This window comes from Parasteatoda tepidariorum, chromosome X2 (genome assembly GCF_043381705.1).
Source record: "Parasteatoda tepidariorum isolate YZ-2023 chromosome X2, CAS_Ptep_4.0, whole genome shotgun sequence".
Lineage (NCBI taxonomy): Eukaryota > Metazoa > Arthropoda > Arachnida > Araneae > Theridiidae > Parasteatoda > Parasteatoda tepidariorum.
In genome coordinates, this window is record NC_092215.1 from 48864976 (window position 1) to 48885168 (window position 20193).

At 25.1% G+C, this 20193-nt stretch overlaps 1 protein-coding gene across 3 annotated transcripts in view; it reads right to left on the minus strand.

The window, feature by feature from the left end:
- LOC107449518 (grainyhead-like protein 1 homolog) overlaps positions 1 to 20193 on the minus strand; it is a 171024-nt gene that overhangs the window by 112961 nt on the left and 37870 nt on the right. For all 3 annotated transcript variants that reach the window (XR_011638357.1, XM_016065069.3, XM_071188166.1), the window contains exons 2-3: positions 19206 to 19439; positions 9927 to 10632 (exon numbers count right to left, since the gene is read on the minus strand). Coding sequence is in view for 2 of the 3 variants with exons in the window: in XM_016065069.3 (XP_015920555.1) it covers positions 9927 to 10632; positions 19206 to 19439 (940 nt within the window). In the remaining variant the exon portion in view is untranslated. The remainder of the gene's footprint in view (positions 1 to 9926; positions 10633 to 19205; positions 19440 to 20193) is intronic.

A 20193-nucleotide genomic window follows, 5' to 3' on the forward strand; every position in this document is an offset into this window, starting at 1 on the left:
AAGTAAATACAAATTAAAATATAATTTTTGTTACAGAAATTGTTCCTTGAACTACTTTGCTAAAATTTAAAAGATTTATCTTTTAAAATTAAGTTTTTATATTATTAAGTAAATTACTTTTTAAGTATTTTACAAAAATTTTAAGATTTGAAAATCTTTTGAGTAAGATTTACTGTTTTTTGTATCACTCTTAAAAAACATGCTTTTTCTATATTTTATACATTCTCAGAAAAATCAGTTCAACTTTGAGCATCGGTTCCAAAACCATAAAAGCGTGATAACTTGCTTCAACCTTAATAAAATGCTAGAAAGAGCCGAATAATGGTTTATTAGTGCGTTGAACCACGATTCAATTCAAATTTGCTGTAATTTTAATATGGTGAACCATGTTACCATAATTCTTAGATTTGATTACTCTAAAGTTCAATTGCAACTTAATTTTATTTAATGCATTCATATTATTGTTTAACACAATGACATTCGTACAATGAGTCAGTTTTTATTATTATTTTGCAAGCCAAATTGTATTTTGAAAATTCAATCACACCATGGAACTCAGCTAAAATATAACAATAAATCAAGGGTAATTTAAGATATGTATTTTGCGTAGTAAATTACAATATACTTACTATTTTGCTTTGTGAATGTCTGTGAGTTATCTATTAAAATTGACCATATATTTTAAAAGCAAATTTATTTTTAATTTAAACCTTACAAATCAGTCGAAAGAGTAGTAAATATTAGGAAGCTTAGAAAGTAGAGAATTTTTCTCAATTTTCATAAGCGGGGATATTTAAAAGTTGATGTCTTGAACTTTTTTTAAATGTTTCTCGTTCATAATAAAATGAAAGAAACTATAAAAAAGCGCATTTTTATTTAAGGAACTTCCATGTAAAAGGATCGGAATTAAAAGAAACTTTTTTTGTCTGAATAGTGCTTTAATTTTTATCAGATTTCTCTTCGTAAAAAAGACAGTTTATCTCTTTTACTTTATTTATAAGCTTCAAAAAGATATAACAACAATAACATATGACAAGGAAGAGAAGACCCAGAACTATTTCGAGAACAATGCAGCAGTAATATCGAAACGAAAAGTGGCGGCGGAAAATAAGGATAATTCGCCTAAAAAATGATAGGAATAAAAATCCATCCAATATGAATTGGGCGAAATGGGAAAGGAATAAATATTTGTTTAAAGAGATAGATCTTGCGTGAAAAAGATTATATATATATATAAGACAACAGGAANTGATATATATAATTATTATTAACAATTTATTATTATAGTTTTTAAACTATTATTAATAATTATTAATAGGTTAATAAAAATTAATAATTTCCTCCCCCCTTTTTTCGGATATTTTTTTTCTCCGGATTTTATTACTTTTATTATTATTACTTTTCTTTGTCCCTTTTTTATTGTTCTGTAATTTTTTCCACATTTTCTCTACATTTTGAACCTATTTTATAAGTCCCATTTACTTAAATAAAACTTATTCTCTTAAAAAAACTTATTGTTTTTCTTAATTTTCTTCGTTTTTTCCTTATTGTATATATATATATGCGTGCATCAACAAACACTCAGATAAAAAGTAATTTTCAGTTTTATTTTGATTAATTAATGAAGGCTTATTTAAAGGATAAATGATTTTTTCAAAAATCTTTAGCTTGTTCCGTTTTAAATGTCTCAAAAGAAATTTCTAAGTGACAGTCAATATTATTTAAACTATTAATAACATGCTCCTCTACTAAATCAGTAAGTGGCAAAATTAATTCAGAGTCATCAGAATTTAATGCTGGTTGATTTAATTTAGGATCAGGAGACTGTCAAAAACAATGAGCTAAAACAGTGTCACGATCAGGTAAAAACACAAAATTGAATGAACATTAGCAAGGAGCCAAAAAAGCCAGGTTAAAGCAAGGAGCCAAAGAGTCATTACATCAGCAGGTGGAGTTATTTTACGTTTTATTGGTAAACTGTTCATTATACAAATATGATTTTAACACCTTTAAAAATTTGCAAAAAGTTCTATTTTTGTAGCGAATAATTTTTCTCTGATTTAGATAATGCTGAAGCAGGGCAAAATGGGGCAGTCTGAAACTTCTAATCCATATGTATTAAGGAAAAATTTCTTATTTAAATCAGGTAATTGCACAAATGTTTTAGAGGCATGGTGCAGTGCATCAAAAGCTTCCCGTTGTTCAGTGGTCCATTTAAATTTACATTGTTTAAAATAAACTATAGTTACAACTGCCATTAACTCTGCAAAATTTGATGACGATAAAATCCAAATGCACTTATAAACTTCTTTACTTGTGAAGTAGCAAATTTTGTGATTTCGGCAATGTTAGAGGAAGTTATATACATTTATATAAAATTGCAACTAAATCTTTGAAGAAAACACATTTATTTGGATTTTAAGTTATGTTTTATTTAATGAGGATTTTAAGTAAGGCTGAAATTCAGTAGATTAACTCTTTAAATGAATTTGCTCCTATCAAGAAATCATCTTGGTAAGCGTGGATTCCTTTAATACCTTCAGCACTTCTTCGATAATTAAATCAATCAAAGCTTGAAAAGTATTTGCTGTCGTTTTTAAGGCAAAAGACGAGTCGTCTGTTTGCAAAATATTCAGAAGGAGTTGTGAACGTTAAAATGTCTTGTAGGTGGTAGGTGTAGAGGGAGTAAAATTTATCTATAAGCCACCCGGATATCAAGTTTTGAAAAATAAAGATATGATGAGACTTCATTTATGATAGTACTAATTTATGTAAAAGCTAGGCAGAGCTTTCTACAACTGAAAGTCTTAAGTCTAATTCAAGCTTATATTTAGGTTTACTATTGCTATTGTCACAGGAATTTTTCTTTTTAACTAAGACGAAAGGAGCAGCCTTGTGGTTAATATGCCAATGAATTATACCTGCTTCCATTTACTCATCTAATTCCCGTTTTATATCATCTCTCTCAAAGCATTAGGTATTTCAAAACATTACGTTTTAATAGCATTATTATTTTTTAAAGTTTGGGAAAGAGTTACACAATCAATACAATTAAGCGTCTTGATAGTTTTGGAAAAATATAGCGTTTAAATATATAGCTTTGAAAAAGCAGCAAAATTTCTTGAAGTATTTGTTTTTGATTTGCGGTTAAATGATCTGAGTCAAAATCAGTAGGTTTTGATTCCTTTTTTCTTAAACTTACAATTTCTTCAGAAGCAGTAAATAAATTGCACTTTTTTGCAGAATTTGAGAGTGGTTTAGCCCGAGCCTGCCTCTGTACAGAGATGTGTAAAAGGGGACATCGTAGACTTCCTCGCATATTCTATAGTAAGATATATTTGAAATGCGTTGCTACTTCATAGTCAATCTAATATTAATTCATTCACTTAATTAAAAGAATTGTTAATAGATGAATTTCTAGTTAACTATAATTCAGCGGAAATTCATCAAATCTTACAAAATTGTAAAAAGTGTTCGCATGAACATGTGCAAGAATATTTTATAAAAATTAAAAGAAATTGAAAAGTAACATGAAATGAGAGGAGAAAGTAACATGAAATAAAGAAGAAAATTCGAGTATGAATTGTATGAAATGTTAAACTGAGATTAACAATCAACTTGACATAGAGTACAACATTTACTTGTGTCAGGATAGATAGAAAGTAACACGAAATAAAGAAGAAAATTCGAGTTGCATGAAATATTAAACTGAGATTAATAATAAACTTCACATATGGTATCGAAATTGTTAAAAGTTGTGAAGAGATAAATTTGACCCAAACAAAAGAAAAATTAACAAACAAGAGTGACTTGGTTAGATCGACTAAGTTTCTAGTTCTAAACAACGACCTAAACTGTGCAATACTGGGGATACAATTTATATTCGATGCTGCGATGCAAATTGTTTTCCAGGAAAACTAATTACATTCTCACCTCTATAAAGTTTATGCTCATATATTTGTAGGTCATAAAAGATTATACTCATTAAAAATATTACTTATAATAAATATTAATTCTAGAATACTTGATCTGATATTCTCATTAAATAAACTAACTCCTTTCTTTTTTAACCTTGAATGCGTGAATTGTTATTTATCTTGTAGACATGTTAGCCAAATAAACAATTAGGATTGACATAGATTTTATAATTCTCTGATAGAAACATAGTAATTTGAAATATAAAAAGTTGTTCTCTTCAGTGTTATGACTACACCAGAAAAATATAAAGAAAACATGGAAAGGAATATAATAAAAATTAATGAAGAGAGAAGAAGAATAAATATTAAAATAAAATATTTTAAAAAATATTTAAAATTTTTTTATTTAAATTTGTTTTATTAATAATTTTTTTTATTTAATACAACTTTTTTAGTTTTTAGCTATTTCTTTACAACAAAAATTATAATGTTATCTAATTTGTTAAAGGAATTAATTTATTACTACAAATCCCGAAAGCAAAAACAAATTTTCGATAGATTTGGTAGTTTTAAAAGTAAAATAATTTAAAACTCCTGTTTATATGCAAATATTGAATTTGGATTGTTTTTAGAGTTTTTATATATTTTTAGCTTCCACTATCTCAATGAATTTTGTAACATTTTCTTGCATTTTACATTCAAATTAAAATTTATTGCATTTTAAATTCAAAAAAATATTTCTCCTTACATTTTTTAAATGAAATTAAGGTTGCTCTGAATTTTTAATTTCCACAAAATATACTTAAAAATCGATACTCTTTTTGTTTTGTAGTATATATATATATATATATATATATAAGTCAAATGATTTCTGGATATANATATATATATATATATATATATATATATATATATATATATATATATATATATATATATATATATATATATATATATATATATATATATATATATATATATATATATATATATATATATATATATATATATATATATATATATATATATATATATATATATATATATATATATATATATATATATATATATATATATATATATATATATATATATATATATATATATATATATATATATATATATATATATATATATATATATATATATATATATATATATATATATATATATATATATATATATATATATATATATATATATATATATATATATATATATATATATATATATATATATATATATATATATATATATATATATATATATATATATATATATATATATATATATATATATATATATATATATATATATATATATATATATATATATATATATATATATATATATATATATATATATATATATATATATATATATATATATATATATATATATATATATATATATATATATATATATATATATATATATATATATATATATATATATATATATATATATATATATATATATATATATATATATATATATATATATATATATATATATATATATATATATATATATATATATATATATATATATATATATATATATATATATATATATATATATATATATATATATATATATATATATATATATATATATATATATATATATATATATATATATATATATATATATATATATATATATATATATATATATATATATATATATATATATATATATATATATATATATATATATATATATATATATATATATATATATATATATATATATATATATATATATATATATATATATATATATATATATATATATATATATATATATATATATATATATATATATATATATATATATATATATATATATATATATATATATATATATATATATATATATATATATATATATATATATATATATATATATATATATATATATATATATATATATATATATATATATATATATATATATATATATATATATATATATATATATATATATATATATATATATATATATATATATATATATATATATATATATATATATATATATATATATATATATATATATATATATATATATATATATATATATATATATATATATATATATATATATATATATATATATATATATATATATATATATATATATATATATATATATATATATATATATATATATATATATATATATATATATATATATATATATATATATATATATATATATATATATATATATATATATATATATATATATATATATATATATATATATATATATATATATATATATATATATATATATATATATATATATATATATATATATATATATATATATATATATATATATATATATATATATATATATATATATATATATATATATATATATATATATATATATATATATATATATATATATATATATATATATATATATATATATATATATATATATATATATATATATATATATATATATATATATATATATATATATATATATATATATATATATATATATATATATATATATATATATATATATATATATATATATATATATATATATATATATATATATATATATATATATATATATATATATATATATATATATATATATATATATATATATATATATATATATATATATATATATATATATATATATATATATATATATATATATATATATATATATATATATATATATATATATATATATATATATATATATATATATATATATATATATATATATATATATATATATATATATATATATATATATATATATATATATATATATATATATATATATATATATATATATATATATATATATATATATATATATATATATATATATATATATATATATATATATATATATATATATATATATATATATATATATATATATATATATATATATATATATATATATATATATATATATATATATATATATATATATATATATATATATATATATATATATATATATATATATATATATATATATATATATATATATATATATATATATATATATACCAATTCTCGAATAATGAGAAAGATTTATTTAAATCTCAAACAAAATACAAAATGTTATAAAAAAATTGTTTATGTATTGTTTATTTGTTGCTTTTGTTTCACTCAAAAGAGATCCCGAAAGAAAATTATGAATACGTATTGAAGAAACCGTGAATCTTAGCAATGTAAACGAACTCTGATGCCATGCGTTAACAATTCAATTTAGTACATATAATAAATAAATTAACACGTTTTTAGAAGTGCGCAATTTAATTAACAATGATTAAGCTTTTAACTGAATTAGACAAAAAATTATTCAAAAGGACGTAAACAAGTTTTAAACTAGTCATTTAAAACACACAAAACTCCGATAAAAATGTTAATTAATTATAAATTAATATTCCGTTCTAAATATTTTCATTATACATGGAATGTCATTACACGGAACAGTCAGAAACTGTTTTTAGCATTGAAAAGCAGGGTCATAACCCAGGAAATACTTTCGAGTTTTTGTACTTACGCAAAGATTCTTGTTAAGGACTTCTTTCTTCTGAAGATTTCTTTTTTCTCTGAATAGTGCAAACAAAAAAAAGCTTTCCATAATGAAGAAAAAATTTTGATATTTTATTATGACTTTTTTTCTGTCTGTGAAGTCGCTAATTACTAACATGGTTAAGGTACGGCAATTTTTAAACTGGGATTCGCTCTTGGATAATTACTAGAGGATAGTAAAGAAATAATTGCTGCATATCAAAACTATTGTGGACAGTTATATAATTAGTTAACCCTTAGCGATTTTGACAGCTCAATGTTGCTATTATATTTAGATTAAAAGGAAGAAACTTCTTAAGGCATAAAAATAACTTAAGAATATGGTGTTCAAAGCGATGATTCTGAAGATAATCAAGCATTTCACATATTTTTACCCTATAATGCTAAAATGGGCGCATTTCCTATAATTTAAATTTTTTTTATTTTTAAATTTTCCATAAAAATATCTGTAGAGTTATCTATAAATAAATATCTTTTCACGTACATAAAAATTCAATCGTTGATTTGCTGGGAATATTTTGTGTCGTCAGCGCAGATGTAAATAAAGCAAAGCTTGAATCGTCTTACTTTTCAAAACTATAAGACCAATATTTTCTCTGAATTTATTTAATGGTTGAAATTGATACAACATTATTACTCCTTTCCCACGTGGACCTCAGTTTACAGCGCACAATTTAGATATTTTATTAATATTCCTTAAAATCATTATCTGTAAATGGTTTAATCAAGTAATTATTTATGTTGGGACATTTCACAGTAAAGTGCTAAGCATTCTCAGTTTACTTACCTGTTAACTTTTTTAAAATAGCTTTTATTTGTATTGTGTAGCCTTTTAGTTATATTATTCTATTTTTTCAACCTAGTCAATCAGTAAATTCATTTTCAATAATTAATTTAGCATCACAAAATTATGCTGTAATTGATACAACATTATTACTCCGTTCTCATAAGGACCTTGGTTTATAGCACACAATTTAGATATTTTATTAATATTCTTTAAAATCATATAAATGGTTTAATCAATCAATTATTTATTTTGGGACACTTCACAGTAACATTTTAAGCATACTTAGTTTTTTTTCACTGTTAACTTTTTTAAAATATTTTTATTTGGAGTATGCACCCTTTTAGCACTATTATTCTATAATTTGCAACTGAGTCAATCAAAAATTCCACTTTCAATAATTAATTTAGCATCACAAAAATATGCTGTATTTGATACAACATTCTTATTCCGTTCCCACATGGACCTCGGCTTACAACATACAATTTAGATAATTCATTAATATTCTTTAAAATCATTATCTGTGAACACTAGAAAGACTGAAATACCTATATTGTCCAAAAGCAGTCAAAATGACTGCAATGTGAAAGAATAACTAATGTATAAAAAAAATTGTTTAAAATTAATTTTTAATATTTTTTTTATTATTTTCAGTTATATAACAAGTTATTAGTAAATATTAACAATACAAAAAATTATATGTTGTACAAAAAGTCACAACATTCTAAGAAATTGTGTGATCATTGTTTTTCTAATTGAAATTAAAAAGCAGTCAAAATGACTTCCTTGGGCTATCTATCTAGCGTTAATGGTTTAATCAATTAATTATTTATGTTGGGACATTTCACAATACAATTTAAACATACGTAGTTTTTTTGTTAACTTCTTTAAAATATTTTTTATTTGGATTACGTACCGTTTCAGTAATATTATTATATATTTTTCAACTAAGTCAATCAGTAAAGCCACTTTCAATAATTAATTTAGCATCACAAAACTATGCTGTATTTGATACAACATTATTACTCCGTTCCCCCATGAACCTCAGTTTACAACACACAATTTAGATAATTTATTAATACTCTTTAAAATCATTATCTGTTAATGGTTTAATCAATAAATTATTTATTTGGGACATTTCACAATAAAATTTTAAGCATACTTTATTTTTTGTTAACTTTTTTAAAATATTTTTTTATTTGGATTACGTACCCTTTCAGTAATATTATTATATTTTTTTCAACTGAGTCAATCAGTAAGTCCACTTTCAATAATTAATGTAGCATCACAAAATTATGCCGTAATTGATACAACATTATTAATCCGTTCCCATATGGACCTCGGTTTATAGCACACGATTCAGATATTTTATCAATATTCCTTAAAATCATTATCTGAAAATGGTTCATGGTTTAATCAATTAATTATTTATTTTGGGACACTTCGCAATAAAATTTTAAGCATACTTAGTTTTTTTTTCACTGTTAACTTTTAAAAAATATTTTTTATTTTTATTACGTACCCTTTTAGTAATATTATTCTATTTTTTTCAATTGAGTCAATTAAAAATTCCTCTACCAATAATTAATTTAGCACCACAAAATTATGCTGTAATTTAAAGAATTAAAAACTTACTTCAACATGGGACAAAGCGCTGTTATCCCGTGGAGTTATCATAGTATCACCTATTCCACTATCAGGAGATGGTAGATCCACAGTCAAAGTTGGCAGATTTCCTTTATAATTAGCAACTTGCCTGATATAGCGATCAACAAGCGTACTTGTATTAGAAGTATCCGAATAAGCAGATATACCATTAGTTTGCCGAATTTGTTCGGTGTAATAGTCAGTAAGTCCTCGGTATTCCGGTGAAGTAACCATATACACATTTGGGGATTGGCCTGCATACTGTAGATTCCCGGAAAACTGAGCTGCTAAGGACTCATAACCTTGAGCTAAGACATGACTGGTAATCACAGAACTAGCAGGTTCCCCTTTTACTTCATCAGACATTGACTCCTGCTTTACATGAATCATTGGAAGTGGTGACAAAGGTCTCTGAAGTCTGTCGTCTGTCGAGGAATTGGTTATGATGTTTGAGGATTTGTGCACAATTCCACTTGTTGGAACGATTAACTCCTCAGTATCGTTTGGATCTTCTTGTTTTACAATGTTTTCTCTCAAATAGAGCTCAACTTCTTGGGGAGTTAATTCGTCGACGAATTTTCGATTCTTTAGTATATCTGCTGCTTGTGATTGAAGTAAATGCACGGGGATTGAAGAGGATACATTACCATTGCTGAAAACACTGTTTTGACTATTTGACACTGAATTGGCAACCCTGAAAAAAATAATAACAAAATTATCTGGAGAAGAAAAAAAAAGTTTTTTTTAATAGAAGCAGTTTTTTAATAAATTAATTTATTTTCAAGCACTAATTTTGATTAATTGTTTAATTCTAAATTATGGCTTTGTTCTATCGGGATATTGCTTACTTTTAACGTGGTTTTAGTGAATAAACTGATGATTTTTGTTGTTGAATGATTATTTTCTTGTATCAATTGTAAAATTTGATCAAAAATAATGCAGCACTGACTATTATTTTTATGTGAAGGTTCATAGAGTAACCCCTTGACATAAATTCTTGTTTGACTAATTTTGCACATTTTAATGTGCAAAATTAGTCGAACAAGAATTAATATCAAGAATTAATATCAATATTAATATCAAGAATTAATATCAATTATTTATTCTTGACATTAATTATTAATAATATCAAGAATTAATTATTAATGCTTGGTATTAATTATTAATTAATTCTTGATATTAATTATTAATCGATATCAATTATTAATTCCTGATGTTAATTCTTGATATTAATTAATATTAATATCAAGAATTAATATAAAGAATTAATATCAATTATTATGATTTGGATAAAAAAAAAATTTTATCCCACTCATAATATACTGCCTTTGTAATAAAAAATATTAATGCTTTAAATTTCTGAAATTTATTTAAGATAATAATTTAACTACATATAAAAAATTAAGTAGTCAAGGAATTAAGTAAATTAAGTATAATATAACTAAATCATTATTACATAAATTGTGAAGTACAGCATTATTGTATAACAAATATATTAGTGATGATACAACTTTGTAACTAAAGTCGATAACTTAACTTTGGTTTTGATCAATAATTTAATTTAAGGCCTTGGACAATAACTTAACTTTAAAATTTTTTTTTACAATTAGTAAATTTTATAGTAATTAAATTATATCGATTAATTAAATGTTAGATTTATTTATAGACAGATGTTGGACAGGAATGTTTCTTAATTATAAATAAAAACATAAAAAACTACTTTAAAATGTTGCGTTTAAAAATACAAATGTTCTTTTTTTTTTTTTTTTTTTTTTTTTTTTTTTTTTTTTTTTTTTTNTTTTTTTTTTTTTTGTAATGTGTTTGTCACATACGACAGTAAATGTTTCATAGTAAGGAGAAAAACATAAAATTATACAGTTAACATTTAAATGGTGATAATCGTAAAACAAAATTTAATTGAAAGGCATTTTCTTCAATGATTGATTCTTGAAATGATTTCACAAATGCAGAAGTTATGATAAAACTATGTTCTATTTCAGATAACGTCTTAGTCAATAACTTTAGTTAAAAAAGAAAGTGTTTTAGATTTGTTTGATTTTTAGATAAATTACTTTACATTGGTCAGCCAAATTCTAATTGAAATTATATCAAAATATGGAAAAGGAAAGATTTTAGGTTTTATCATATTGGTGTAAATATTTAATACATTGTTAGAAATTTTGAAGAATAATAAGGAGCTACCACAATAAGGTATTAATTGAAACCAATTCTTCTTGAACTTTAACTCACGATAATATGATTCAGTTCAACTTAATTACAACATCGTTCAACTGAAAATCGCATTACAGTTGAAGCAGTATAATTTAAAGTAAGTGTTAATATGGAACAATTTTATCAATAGAAATGTCTTTTTTATGAAATTGTTCTATTTAAGCAGAAATGTTTGTTATCTTACAGAAAAACGTAATTAATTATAAAAAAGGCAGCTGATTTTGGTCTAATTGTAAAGAACAGTCTTATCTTCAAAAAACACTTAGTCCAAAACCTTTCATGTCATTAGTCAACGGTCAGTAACCTTATGTCAGAAAAGGACTTTTCACTTTTTAATCTTCAGGCAGTAACAAACATGTCATTAAAAACCTAACACAATATATTTAAATTTCAAAATCCTCAATGTATCAATTTACACCTTGATTCGAAACCAGCTTTGCTGTTTAATGTCTTAACGACGTTTTTCAACAAAATGGGCCAAGGTGCAATAAGAAAAAAAAAAGAAAAAGAAAATTTATCAAGTAAGTAGAATTGTTTGATAATGAGTGCGGGCGTTTGTTAATTCTTTCTTTTACAACTTTTTTTTTCTTCATTTACCGCTAGTAATAGGTGTTTTAGTTTTTGAAGTTCGTTGTTCGGAAACGTCCTCGATCATAAAGTTAGATCGCTGTCCGGATTGCAGACAAATGAATTATCCTGTTTCCTACTGAACTCGTTTTAACATCGTTTTCTTAATGGCACTTATAAAGCAATGATGTCAGTTAATAAAGCGGTAGCTCTGAATAATTTCAAAGACGATCGTAATAATATCCTAAATGTCTTGAATGGGCTTTTTAGTGATGGAACAATTAATTAAAAAAAATGTGAAAAAAAGCTTCCGTCAATTTCTACATGGAAGAAATTTGCAGCTTTGCAGACATGTTGAGTATGAAAGTGGTAAATCAAAAACTATTTTTTAATAATATTTTTTTTCCTATTTCTGCATGTAATAGGCGTTTCTGTTTGGTGTTTTCTTTTGTTTTCGGAAACGTCTTCGATTACAAAGTTTGGTCGTTGACCGGTACTTACAACTTACAGATAAGTAAATGAATTATCTCGTTTTCTATTTAACTCGTTTTAACATCGTTTTCTTAATGGCACTTATAAAGCAATGATGTCAGTTAATAAAGCTGTTGTTCTGCAGGATTTCAAAGACGATCGTAAGAACATCTTAAATGTCTTGAAAAGGCTTTTTAGTGATGGAACATTGTATCTTAAAAAATGTGAAAAAGAGTGTCCGTTAAAATTCTGCTTAGAAGAAATTTTGCAGCATGTAAAATATTACTTTATAAGTGGTAAATCAAAAACTTTTTTTTTCAAAAATATATTTTTTTCTCTGCGTGTAATAGGCGTTTCTGTTTTTTCTCTTCTTTTTTCCGGAAACGTCTTCAATTACAAAGTTTGGTCGTTGTCCGGAACTTACGACTTGCAGATAAATAAATTAATTAATTATCTTGTTTTCTATTTAACTCGTTTTAACATTGTTTTCTTAATGGCACTTATAAAGCAATGATGTTAGTTAATAAAGCGGTTGTTCTGTAGGATTTCCAAGACGATCGTAAGAATATTGTTCAATATCTCAAATATAGCGCCAACTTGGCATCTTTGTCTCAGCATCCTCGCCACCGTTTGTTGTAACCCTAATCAGTTGAAAATTAGTTGTTGATCTTATAGCATGAGCGTGCTCGTAGCACCAATCATAATAAAATCTTAGATACAGTCCATATCTATTTTAATCATTTGTCAACAAACGAACCAGCATAGAAATCAATCAATTGGTATCGAACTAATTATCTTAAATGTCTTGAAAAGGCTTTTTAGTAATGGAACAATTAATTTTAAAAAATGTGAAAAAAAGTGTCTGTTAAAATTTTGCTTATAACAAATTTTGCAGTATGTATAGTATTACTTTATAAGTGGTAAATCAAAAACTTTTTTTTTCAAAAATATTTTTTTTTCTATTTCTGCATGTGATCGGCGTTTCTGTTTCGTTTTTTTCTTTTATTTTCGGAAACTTCTTCTATTATTAAGTTTGATCATTGTTGGGAACTTGAGACTTGAGATAAATAAATGAATTATCTTGTTTTCCATTGAACTCATACTCATTTTCTTAATGACACTTATAAAGCACTGATGTCAGTTTCTAAATCAGTCTCTCTTTTGGATTTTAAAGAAGATAATGGAATGACATAAAAAGATTTTTGAGCCATTGAGAAACTAGTTTAAAGATTAACATTTTCCTAAACACAGAAAAAAAAATTGTTAAAATTTCCGTGGAAAAGTTTTATTGCTTTCCTCAAATGTAAAAGAAAACCTTTAAATTAATGTCTTATATACCTTCGATGAATAAATAAATAAAATTTCACTATAAGAAAACTAATTCAAATCTTTATGCACACGCAAACAGATAAATAATTAAAAAATTAAGAATAATTTTATACTTTAAGAAGTTTTTGTTTATTTTATTTTAATAATGCTTTTATTTAAAATAAATTTTTATTTCCGAATTAAATAAAACAAATGAAGCCACTTTTTGAGCAATAAGCAATTCTAAAACGATAGTTCAGGATTTGCAAAAAATTTGACAGGTATTGTAGGGAGATTCAATATTTTAATAAAAAGAAAATATTCTCTAATCATATTCTGATTTTGTGCAAGATTTTCCTATAACATTGAATGGCATCAACTTAAAATAGAAAAAGAAATCTATAAACCGGTTGTTGCACTATGAATCAGTTATTTAGTGGTATCAAATAACCATTAATCATTAAATCCTACGCATTATATTCTTCCCTTTTAATTGTCTACCTGAGCAGAGTAAATACAGCTTATATGGAATACAGCTTAAATTTTAATTTGAAATCGGTTCCACAATCGAAATAATTACTTTTTTTAATATTATTGATAACTTTGTTTTTAATAATAATTTTATCTATTTGTACTGTAAAACATTCTTCTTTAAAATAAAGCGATTTTTTTAAATGAAATACTTTTTTCATTTATGCTATATACTTAGGTATAGATAATTGTTTTTTGTTTTTAAAATGTTTCTATTTTTTAGGAAAAAAAAAGTGATGGAATGGATGAAAAATGTAAGGAAAAATTAATGGGGCGACTGTTAGCTACAAAAAATCATTTCGAAAAATCAACATTTTCGAGAAAGGATTTTTGTTTTTGGACTCGCATGCTATTACGCACTTTTAAACTCGAGTACGTTTTTTTAAAAATGAATAACTAAATGCACTTGATTTTCCAACCACCAAATCCGAATATTTTCTTAAACAAAATCAATTAAATTTGAAAGAGAAAAAAAAGTTTCATTTTAACATAAAATTCAAGGGAAACATTCAAAAATCCCATTTTTCTTACCGATTTGGATAAAAAAAGGATAAACTATATATTACTATTATTTTTAATTTTTATATTTTTATAAACGTCAACCCAATTTTTGGGTTTACGACTTCTATTTTTCAACTCCGTAGCCTTGTACTTTCGAACTAAATCCAGAAGACAAAGGAACTCCTTAATCAAGTATTGGGAGTAATTTGCCTTCGTGAAAGACTTCTTGATGGAACTAACCCCAATTTGCGTTACATGGAGATGAAGACCGCTAGAACAGTCCACAATTAGCCTGACAGCAAGGGGACTCCAACCCAGGATCCGTCTACCACTGAGGATATTTCACGTCAGCACTGTGATTGGTGCAAGCCGGATGCGGAATTAGTATCGACTGGGATTCGAACCCGGTTCGTTTCATTAGAAGGTGAACGCTCTATCCCCTGAGCCATCGCGGCTCTACGCGCCGTTATGTCAAGCACAGTTTTTTTTCACCAAATTGTTCTTTAGTATTGTGTCCAGATAGACTTCGTAAGTCTTCGAACTTTCCACTATAACAGCATAATAGATAGTAACCCCTTATTGCTTCTAACTGAAACATTATCCTAAGAAAAATGAAAACGTTCATTCATATATATATATAAGGTGTTTTAGTTTTTNTAATACAAAAATTAAATACTTTTGTATTAATAAAAGCATTAAAACTTCATTCCTTTTCATTAAATATCTTTAGTAAAGGATAAGGGTAGAAATTCTATTTTGGGACTTCAAGGCTAAAAACATGCCAATGAATAATAATTAGATTTATACTTCAAAAGAGAAGTTATTTTAAGATCTTTCACCTCCATATAAGGAAAGATTAAACGATTTGCTATGAGTAATAAATAAATTGATGAGGCGTAAGAATACAGAAAAAGGCAATAGTGACTGACCTCTTCACAACTTGTAATCATCCTATAAAACGCAGGACCGAGTGTTTTTGCGTGGCTTTTTGGTTGTTTATCATGCTTAAATAAAGTCCGTCAGCTTAGACGGGACATGGGCCTCCCCCCATCTCCAGCGGGAGGAGGCTAAGATGTGTATGCTTTCACCATCGCTTCTAAATAAAAATGACTATGCACAACATGGACTCGTTAATCATGCTGCTTTGACTACTAATTAACTAAAAAATAACGCTGTGGATACACCGTTATTTCATATATATATATATATATATATATTAAATTTAAAGTATAAAATGAGAACTACATGTTTAGGGAGTATATAGCGGGACATTCATCCATAAGGCACAGTTAGTTCTACACATGGGAGTCAGAAACTATTCGTTAACGAGAAATTCAAAAATTTCCTGATTACGTAAGAGAAGATGGGTTTCGTGAGCAGTCAAAACAACAGAATACCTAAGTAATGACGTATTGTTTGACGTCATTACAGTCGTCAGGCTCGGTCAGAGTGATTTAACCCAATGTAATTTCCAGTTCTAATAATGGTTCCTAGTTAAGAGCCTTGCGGCTAAGGCGTGCACCGTATAAAATGAACGCTCCAATAATTGACATTCTTTCTCATCCACTTATTGATCAACTCCACCTACATATCGTCACCTCCAATCCACGCCTACAACTTGATCTACATGCGTAGGCATCTTTTCACTTTAACTCTCAGTTTTTCCCCCATTCATATTCAAGGCTATTAACCTTTCTACTTACCTTCTTGAGAAATTGGTAAGATCATTTTCTATTCCTTAAGATTTGAAAGAAGAAGTGGTATGAAACGGGTGGAGAGCGGGTTAATATTAAATAACAAGAAGTTTTTTAAACCGAAATGGCAGATATAAATGTCGTCGAATTAAGTAAGGAGTGTAACGCTCAAACAGAGACTCTATTGTCTGATTTTTTTTATTTTTAACAATGATTTATCCAATTATGGAAATAATATTGTAATAAAATAGTAGAATATATTCTCCGATTTTGTGTTTATGTAGAAAAGAATGAACAAAATCCTCCCACGAAATTGTTCAGGATTTTATTTTTCCTTAATTATTTTCTTATCTCTGGTTGTAATTAAAGTGTAGGCTAGTAGCTTTGCCCTACACAGAGAGACCATAGCTAGGTGCAGTAGTAGACTCGTGCAATAAAATAAGTTGTCTGAAGCACATTTTTGACACTAACTTGATAAGTTACTTGATAAGTTACGTAAGCACATTTTTGACACTTTTGAGCTCCCTTCGTGTCAACAAATGTAAGAAAATCACAGTGCTTACGCCCAAAATTTTTTTGGAGTGAGTTGAACAACATCGTTTAAATTTGCTGCAATATGAACTTGGTAGAACCACATTATTGTACTTATTAAAATTTATTACAGGATAACATGGTTCAACTTAATACCTAATCAAGAAAGCAAAATTTTGCACAGTATTATGGTTCAAAGTACCGACATTTTTATTCAAAAAGCCACTTTTTGCTGAATGAAAGAAAGACTCAAAATAGAAGAAAAAATCAAAATAATATAAATAAAATATGAATGGCTAGGAAGAAAAACTTAAAATAGAAGAAATATCAAAATAATATAAATAAAATATGAATGTCTAGGTAGAAAGACTCAAAATAGAAGAAAAATCAAAATAATATAAATAAAATATGAATGTATGAACACTGCATAGTTGGAAAATAGGAGCAGTTCAAATATTACCTAAGGGTGGGAACTTGTGATTTGCTTATTTTTGCTTAAAGATACTTTTGAGTATGAAGAATGCTTACGATTAAAATATCATTATTTTCAAAACATTTTTTAAGCTGAAAAACAATGTTACAAGAAATTTGAATAAAACATTACAGTTGTAAAACCTTCCAATCTTTTTTTTAAAAAAAAGGTTTTAAAAAAAAGTTAGAAAATTATTTCAGTTTTAAGACAAAAGATTCCTAAACGTAAAAAATGTGTAAATAAAACTCTACTCAAAAGCTGACAAATTAAATTGAAAGCGTATATATTTATATATAAATACATTGAAAAGTTACATCATTTACTTTAAATTTTTCCTCGAATTAAATAGATTGAAGTAAAATTCAAAGTAAAAACAAGAGAGGGGCAACTTTCTTGTATGGAATCTCACAAGGGAAGAGCCAACAACATGATTATGTTATACTATTTTAATGGCAGCAAACGATTTTTGACAATGCATTCATAATGCGAAGGTCGTTGGTTCGATTCCCGCATGGGCCAAAGCTTCATTTTTGGGGCCGTGATGGCTCAAGGGATTAAGCGTTCTCCTTCCAATGAGGTGAATCGAGTTCGAATCTCAGCTATAACTGGTCTATACGAATTCCGCATCCAGTTTCCACCGACCACAGACCTCACGTAAAATATATTCAGTGGTAGACGGATCATAGGTTAAAGCTCCTTTGCCACTAGGCTAACCTTGGGAGGTTTTCGTGGTTTTCCTGTCCATGTAACACAAATGCGGGTTGGTTCCATCAAAAAATCCTCCACGAATTCAAAATTTCTCCCAATACTTGATCCAGGAGTTCCCTTGTCTTCTACATTAGGCTCAAAATTACAAGGCTACGGAGGAACATTAGTAGTCGTATACCCAAAATATTGAGTCGGCTGTTGAACTAGGGTTATAAAATTCATTCACATTAAGTGTCAAAGAAAGTAACTTACGTCCAGAAGTCAGGAAGAGATTTATCCATTTTTTCGAGTTTATAATATTCATAAAGAAGTCCCACAGGATTCTGTTCTTGTAACGAGGATCCACCAATATTTAACATGGCTGTTGTTGCCGCTGTTAAAGGATGTTCCCGAAATGATTTCCAAGCATCTTCACCATCAAGATGACGATTAATTGAAGGGGCAGTGCAAGCTGCTGTAAGTTCATCAACTAGTTCTTTATTCTTTCTAAAAAAGAATGAAAAAGAGAATTTAGGAAAAATAATGTGAATAGACTCCCAGAAAAACACAAAGCTTGTTTTTTTTAATTATGTATTTCATTTTAGAAACTTAAAAGTATACCTTCAGAAACCCCTTAAAAGTATACCTTCAGAAATGAAATTTTCAGATATTTAGTGTAGAAAGTATACCATCAGAAACTCCTTAAAAGTATACCTTCAGAAATGAAATTTTGAAACATTTAGTGTAGAATTTTTTATTTTTGAAATATAGAAGTATTGAGAGCTAATGCATTATATTTATAGATTTTAACTATTTTTAAAAGATAAAAAATTTAAATTGTTGAGGAATGAAATAATCAAAAACAGTGAGAAAAGACATTTTTATTTTAAAAAAAAGAGCATAACTTATTAGAAATATTAAATTTTTTTTAATTTTGAGGGATATATAAAGTATTGATATAGTGAATAGATAATGTATTAGACGTAAGAATTTCTAAAAAAATTTACCGTTAATATCACAATGCATTTTTAAAGACAAATATGTAGAGCATATTCATGCAAAACTTGAAGTAAGTGAGATATTTTAAGGTATCAGATTTAAAAATAAAATAAATAAAAAGATCGGGCTATATAGAGAGGCCGTGGTTTATCTTAAACTTTGCTCTAAATGAGATAGAAACAGTATTCAAATAGAATTTTGAAAGTTAATTCTTTTATTTTCAGTAAAAGTTTGATGATTTAGTCATAAATGACATAAAAAA